Below are 7144 nucleotides of genomic sequence, written 5' to 3'. Positions count from 1 at the left end.
CTGAATCGCGGCGCGAATATTAGGGGCGGGAGGAGAGGGCCCGGCGCGCCGAGCCAGTAATCCGAGCTCTTGATTATCCAGATTCGGATCAAACGGGGCGGCGGCGGCCGGCCCCCTCCTGGGAATGATTAGATGATTAATGTAATGCTGTTTGAAGGGTCTCTGTTTTCTCTCTTAATTTGGGTCATTACTTAGAAAGCAAGCGTGAGATCATTTCATCAGCGTGCTCGGCGGCGGAGATAGCTATTCAGGAAATGGGCTAACTGCGCGGTAATCAGAACTCGGGGCGGCGGTGGCGGCGGCTGCGAGCTGCGGGAGCGCGGGTGCGCCCTCCCGCGGCAGGGCGCACAGCACCCGGAGGCCGGCGCCAGACCACAGCGCGGGCCGCGGAGCCCCAAAGCTCCGGATGGGCTGGGACACTTGGCCCCCAGTTCTCGCCGCCAGGAGTGATTGAATGGAAGAGTGGCTCCCCTTACATCACCCAGACAAGAGGGTGTGCCCAGAAGCGCCCCGGCGCGGGCAGTGCCTCTGCCATTTACCCCACTGTGGTGCGGCTCTTTGCTCTAGGACACGCACCTCAAACCTGCTCTCCAACACCTAGCCACTTTTAATCCCTTCTTTTTTAAAAACGCACCCAAATATGGCAACACCCAGAATCCCTTGGTCAGAACAGTTAGCAAATAAAAACTTGGTACAACGTGAGGGCCGTTGCAGGCCGTTGCATCCTTGGTTCCTGGGGGGATCTGAACACGTTAGCGTGGCAGGAGGACCGATCTGGCCTCACCCTGGTCCCAGTGCCCCCAGAAGACGTCGCATGTGGGCGGCCGAGAAATGCTAAAAATGCCTATTTCTTTTTCATTCTTTAGGGTTGCTGAGCTGACTTGCGGCGAGGGGAGAGGGGGGAAAGAAAAGACGCACTAAGGATTCTGTTTATTGAGTTATATATGTATATATTCCGTGTTCGTGTGTACAGGAGAATTTACATGGCTGTATAAAGATGGCTGGGGGCGCCGCGCTCTTCCGGGACGTTCACGTGACAGGCTGGGGTTAAAACCCACCGCCGCCGGAGGAGAAGCCAGAAGCCGAGGCCTGGAATTAAATACGTTTCGGCGCGCTGGGTTTAAATAAGTTTCCCGAATATACAAAGGTGGGGAGCCAGGCGTTTGCTGCCAGTCATCGAGGAAACGTTTAGCTTTCCAAAAATATGCTGGTTTCGATAAATAGATTTTAGCCTTTCTGCTATAGCTTTTTTTTTTTTTCTCTCTCTCTCTCTCCTTTCTCTTAATTTTAGAAATAAGTTTATACGTGTGATCTGTTTGGGGGTTGGATAGGACTGGAAGGGAGGGTGAGGCAGGAGCTCTCAGCTCTGCACTGTCCGAGTCAGGTCCTTTGTGGAGGGGGCGGCGGGGCCCACGCTGTCGTGGAGTTTGCGCACGTGTTTCTTTAAGTCAAAGTTTCTGCAAAACCCTTTGCCGCAAGTGGCGCACGTGAAAGGCTTCTTGTCGTTGTGGGTGTGCATGTGGAAGGTCAGGTTGTAGACCTGGTGGAAGGCCTTGTTGCAAATGGTACATTTGTACTGCTTCTCGCCGCTGTGGGTCAGCTTGTGATTCTTGTAGTTCCCTACAGGAGACCAAAAACAAAAAGGGGGGGGGGGGGATAAAGTGGGACGGGGAGGGGCCGGGTGTCCCGGGGTTGGCTCAGGTGCCCGCGTAAAGAAGGCGACGCTTGGCTAGGCAGGCGCGACCTCTCCGAGTGAAGAAGTTGTCAAACTTCGTACGCGTCAAGCCCCGGGCTCTCACTACAGGATGGAGGGCCGAGTCCCGCGTAGCCGCCCCGCGTCCCAGCCCCACCCGGGCCTGAGGCCCGAACAGCATCCCTCCCGCTGAGCTCCGCCGGCCCGGAAACTTTTGTGCTGCCCAGAGAGACGCATGGGGCCCTTGTCCGGGCCGCCGCCTCGCTCGAAGAAATTCGCATGAACCCCGGCTTCATCCCCTATTATTATTATTTTCTTCTTCTTATTTTTAAAGTTACTCCCTGTGGTCCCCTAACTACCACTTGGAGATCCAAACGTGCCTGGAAAAATCCAAGCTGAGTGCTGGAGACAGTAGCGGTTTCCCCCAGTCTAAACTGTTCCCAGGAGGTGGGTTACGCCTCGAATTTTTTTTTTTTTTTTTCCATTTTCAAAAGAATCCCGGGTACAAAGGGACGCTTCCTCCACAGGGCGATACCTTGTCTTTCTCCAACTTCCTTTCCCTCTACCCCTTTCCTTCCCATCTCCCAAATTCACAGTCTCCCCGTGCAATCAGCTTGAGTCCAGCGAGCTCTACTAATCCAACCCGGAGAGCTTCCACCGAAACCCCGAACAACCCGATTCCAAAGAAATGCTGCGCCCGAGCCCGCGGCCCTCGCGCGCTCTCTCTCCAGATCCTTCTTTGCCTTCCCGCTAGCGATGACCTGCCGAGTCCCAAGGGGAGGTGAGGAGAGGGCCTCGCCCGCACGTTACCTTTTTGGTGAAAGCCTTTGCCGCAAAATTCACAGACGAAGGGCTTGTAGCCCGCGTGGATGCGAATGTGTGTGTTGAGCGTGGAGCTGCGGTTGAAGGCTTTGCCGCACTGGTTGCATTTATGCGGCTTTTCCTGCGGAGAGGGGCGTGCGCATCGTGAGGCTGAGGCCCCGGCCGGGAGAAGCCACCTTGGGGGGCATCTGGAAGGGGCACGCCGAAGGGACAGGGGCCTCTGGTGGGGGTTATAAGGGGAACCCTTGGCCATTCTCTCCCCAACCCCATCACTTAGTTCCGGGTGTTGGGTACGGGTCGGGCTGGACCCGGGGCCCACGTACCTGGGTGTGGATAATTTTGTGTCTGCAGAGCGTGCTGGCCTGGCGGAAGCCTTTGCCACAGACTTTGCACACGAACGGTCTGGCTCCGGTGTGGACTGGCATGTGGCGGGTGAGGTTATAGTGAGCGTTAAATACCTATGGAAGCACACACGGGGGCCTTGTGGCTGTCTGTCTGAGAGTCCGCCTGGCAGGGCCGTGGGGGGCGGGCGCGCAGAGACCACCTCCCCCAACCAAAAACCCCCTTCAGAAACCACAACCCTTTTCATTTTGTAAAGAGCTTCCCAATCCACTGTTCGTGCCAGTCCTGTGAGGCCGCTGACAAAGGCATTCCCATTTTATAGAATAAGAAACTGAGGCCCAACTGTGCCCTCAATTCGGGTAGACAGCTACTAGGGAGCTCCCAAATTTGAGAAAGGGGCTGTCCCGGCTGCCCCTCAGGGAAGCAGCTGCTCACCCCTCCCAGCCCCCCAGGACCCCGAGCCTCACCTTTCCGCACACCTCACAGGTGAAGTTTTTAGGCTTGCCGTCCGCTGAGCCCCCAGGCAGCTTGCTGTGGCCCTTGACGCCGCCGCGCTCGGCAGTCAGGGCCGAGTTCTCCTTCAGCACCTGCTCCAGCGGCGCAGGCAAGCGCTCCTTATGGGCGTAGGCGGCTGGATGGGCAAACTTGTCCGCGGTCAGGCCGGCCAACTTGGCGTTCTCCAGCAAAAAGAGTTTGGGGTGCGCAGCCAGGGCCGCGGGGGCCTGTGTGTTGAGGAGACCGGACGGGAAGAGGTGACCGCCGAGGAGCTCAGACGGCGGGTACGTGGCGGAGTCCAGGTAGTTGAAGTAGTAGAGCGAGCCGCTGGCCGGAAGCCCCACCGCCTGGTTGATGACCTGCGGCTTGATGACCCTGCCCGCGGGCAGCGCCGACGGTACCAGGCCCAGCTCGGCCTTGCAGCACACGCCACAGTTGGTTTTGCACAAGCCGCTGGCGCCGCACACCGGGGCCCCCCCACCGCCGCCTCCACCTCCTCCTCCGCCGCCGCCGCCGCTGCCGCCCGCCCGGAGGCTGCTTTTCCAGAGCTCAGAGTAACTGAGCAGCGTCTTGGACGGCATCTCGTAGCCTAGGGGCTGGAGGGGGATCATACAGGGCAGCGGCGAGCAGAGGTTGAGCAATTTCTTGCCCTGGCCGCCCTCCGCCTCCAGTGCCCCCGGCCGGGGCTCAAAGGGCGCGCGGGGCTCCGACGTCTTGGCCATGATGCGCTCGATGGAAAAGGCCAGAGTCTTGGAAGTGGCCGGCGACGCTCCAGCGCGCGGGCAGGCCGGGGGCACCATGGTCTCCAGGGAAGCCGAGCTTGCCATGGCGCGCCGAGCCGAGTCGTACCGGACTGGGCCAGGGCGCAGCCTCTCTCCTCTAAGTCTGCATTCCGGAAAAGGCAGGGAGGGAAACCGCAATTTAATAAGCACCTTGTCGGGTCCAGGTCACCCATTTGCATTCAAATGAACAGGGGCAGAACAAAGTGCACCCAAGGGTACCAAATTACCGCCCATTAACCCGCCCGCGAAGGAGCCCACCAGCCCCTGCCCCGGGACTTTGAAAGGGGGGAAAGGGGGAGGGCTTACAGAGGAAGGAGAGAGAGGGAGAAAAAGAAAGAAAGAAAAGAGCCTCAAATTAACCCCCTGAGCCGCTCCCTGGACCCCGGCCTCCGCCACGCGTGCTGGGAGCTAGATAGTGAAGGGGCAAAGTTAAAGAGGACCGGGAGAGCCACCTCGCATTTACCTCGTTCCCCCACCGCCAAGGAGATGCGGTCCGAGCCATGCAGCCTGTCTCCTCTGTCACATTTTGATGGCAAACATCTTCCCCTCCGCGTGAGATCACTGTCTTTTACATTCAGCTGACATCACATGAAGTCACTTGAAGTGGAATGACATGGGCGGCGGCGCGCTCCTGTAGCGGCCCCTGTGTTCCACCGCGCCTGCCGGCCGCTGCCGCCACCGCCCCTCAAACTTTAAAAGGAGGCAACTGGCGCCCGCGCTCCCCTCGGGAAAGTGCGAGCGGTTCGCGAATCGGGAAGGAGGGGAGAGACGGGAGGGGGAGGGGGAGGAATCGTGATGGTTTTGCCGGTGGAAAAAAAAAGAGGCGGGGGGGGGGGGGGAGCCCAAACCCAGGCAGAGTTCCGTGCGTGATTCACAACTTTGGGGGCCTATAGGTTTGGGGGACACGGAGAGGGCAGGGGTTCCCGGGCGCGCCGCCTCAAAGGGACCCTGGGTGTCCGTCTAGTCACCGAAGTATCCCTTAGCCCTCTGCAGCCGCGCTGGGCATCGTGCTAATAAACTGCCATTTACCCACGGAGCCGGCGCCAGCCCCGAACACGCGCAAATGATAATTACCTCATTAGGATGTGGCGCAGGGACGCGGGCGCCGCGTTTGGAGGGGGGAACTTGTTAATGGGGAAATATTAATTTATGCAAAAACAACCAGCTCGCCTTGGCTGGCGTCGGAGGTCGGGAGAGAGCTCCCGCAGCCAAAGGACGACCCCGTAGCGTCCGTAGGAGCAAGGCCGCCCGCCCAGATCCTGGGGGCTTCGGCGCCTGGAGGGTGCGCGTCCCCCTCTCAGACTCGCTCTCCGCCTGCGGCTGAGGGAGGCTGCACCCCGAGCGGGAGGGCTGTTTGAGAGCTTGATTGATCGGGATCGCTGATTTGTGATCGGGTTTCTGAGGCAAAGCCCGACTCCGCTGCGGGTTCAGGGCTGCGAGCAAGGAGGATTCCGAGGGCAGGTCTCCCCGCTGATGGGTACTTACTGTTTGTATAATTGAGACGGTCCAATCTCCACCTGTTTAAGGAGCAGATTGAAACAGCAGAACCTCCCCTGGATCCTATTAAAACGTTTTTCCTCCTAAGGCCATTCAGTCGAACCAATTTTCCGAAGTGATTCATAGAGCTGAATTCTGCCAAGGCAGCTCTTTCACTTTTAGCCACTAAAGCACCGCGTGGAACCGGGTTTTGTGTTTTTCTAAAATAAAGAGAAGGATTATCAGAGGGGAGAGGGAGGAGGACTGAAGGGGGGCGGGCAGAGACTTAGTGTGGCCAGAGGTACACGCAGAGGGAAGAAAAAGGCCCTTTTCTAGACAGGCCCCAAGTAAGTTCGGAGGAATTCAGCGTTTTGTGCCTCTCCACAAAAGCAGCGCGCTCCACGCTTGGTTTGGAGGGGCTGAATTCATCTGTTTGCAGACCATTCCACCTGCGTATCACAACAAACTGCTCAAAGACGCTCCAGCACTTTTAACAGGCCGGGTGCTCTTGGCGACAACAAAAGTGATCAAGGTTGAGGGTTCTTATGGGGAGGGGGACAGCGGCTAGCAAGAGAGCGAGGGAAAGAATTACGTTTAGGAAAGGAGGAGAAGGGGGATTCTGGGGTTAAAAAAAAAAAAACTTTTGGAGGGTTTTGTTTGCTGGACAATTATATCTTGCCTGCCGGCTTTTGCAAGACCAGGAGCTTTGTAGCAGCAACTACAGTTTCAGAGGATTATGGTTGGTATAATATGAGCGAACAGGGCTGAGGGTTTGATGCTGTATTCTCTCTCCAAAGGTGTAAGATCTTGTGGCGCTCCAGAGAGTGCTGGTGGGAAAAAAACCCTCTCCCTTCTCACTCAAGAACACGTCTTGAGGGGGCTGAGTGCTCCATCCCAGGCCTCTCTCCTGCTAAACATCCCAGGAAAACCAGCAGGGGAAAAAGACAGGAAAGGACTAGTTTTAAATTCAGGCAAACCACTCGTTTCTCCCCTTTGGAATTTCTCTTTCCTACCCACTCCCCCTCTGACGTGTAACTGCAGACATGATATGGATGTGGCAGGTGAAAGAAGGAAAAGTGTACCTTGAAGGCTAGGAGAGGGAGAAGAGAGGTCGGTCTCCGGGGGAAAGTGTCCTGGATGGCCACTGCCGTGGTTTAATTCTTCCACCCTGCCAAGCCTGGAAACTACCCCTAAATACAGCAGTCTTCAATCTGTTATCCAGCATTCTGTGCCCCCCCCACCCCCAACTTCCAAATTTCAAAGCGAGAAAGAGGCTAACTCCTCTGGAAGAGAACATTTCCATATAGCCTATTTAATTTAGATGTTCAGAGAGGCAGAATTCCAGACTCAGTATGCCCCCATCCCTATTTTAATGTAAAAACAAGACAGATAAACTACCCCTTATCCCACCCCACCACCAAACAGGAAACGATTTAAATCAACAACTCACCCTGACATTGAAACAGTATCAATAACACCCGAAGGTCTCACAACCTGAATTTCTATCCCGACTTTCCTGTGGATCCTGTTCAGC

The 7144-nt window shown here is 56.8% G+C and overlaps 1 protein-coding gene across 2 annotated transcripts; it reads right to left on the bottom strand.

Annotated features, from left to right (window-relative positions):
- Positions 1-927: 927 nt before the first annotated feature.
- FEZF2 (FEZ family zinc finger 2) lies at positions 928-5708 on the bottom strand. Of its 2 annotated transcripts, none has more exons than XM_043886329.1 (6): positions 5620-5708; positions 4598-4857; positions 3325-4237; positions 2839-2973; positions 2504-2636; positions 928-1620 (listed from the first exon to the last, which is right to left on the bottom strand). In XM_043886329.1, exons 3-6 carry the CDS (start codon positions 4177-4179, stop codon positions 1361-1363), a joined length of 1383 nt encoding a protein of 460 aa, XP_043742264.1. In that variant the 5' UTR covers positions 4180-4237; positions 4598-4857; positions 5620-5708; the 3' UTR covers positions 928-1360. The 2 variants fall into 2 exon arrangements, with proteins under 2 accessions (XP_043742264.1, XP_043742262.1); XM_043886327.1 differs by having other exon boundaries at positions 4598-4731; positions 5620-5674.
- Positions 5709-7144: the final 1436 nt, after the last annotated feature.

This window comes from Cervus elaphus, chromosome 24 (genome assembly GCF_910594005.1).
Source record: "Cervus elaphus chromosome 24, mCerEla1.1, whole genome shotgun sequence".
NCBI classification, from domain to species: domain Eukaryota; kingdom Metazoa; phylum Chordata; class Mammalia; order Artiodactyla; family Cervidae; genus Cervus; species Cervus elaphus.
The sequence above is the reverse complement of the archived record's forward strand: the minus strand, read 5'-3'. Positions and strand labels throughout refer to the sequence as shown.

What these genes read in the sequence shown, in the direction of transcription:
- FEZF2 (XM_043886329.1), bottom strand. Translation starts at nt 4,179, where the DNA reads ATGGCAAGCTCGGCTTCCCTGGAGACCATGGTGCCCCCGGCCTGCCCG. An exon ending in CCTGTGAGGTGTGCGGAAAG is followed by an intron (nt 2,974 to 3,324) that starts GTGAGGCTCGGG and finishes GTGCTTCCATAG; the next exon opens with GTATTTAACGCTCACTATAA. An exon ending in CAAAGGCTTTCACCAAAAAG is followed by an intron (nt 1,621 to 2,503) that starts GTAACGTGCGGG and finishes GGTCTCCTGTAG; the next exon opens with GGAACTACAAGAATCACAAG.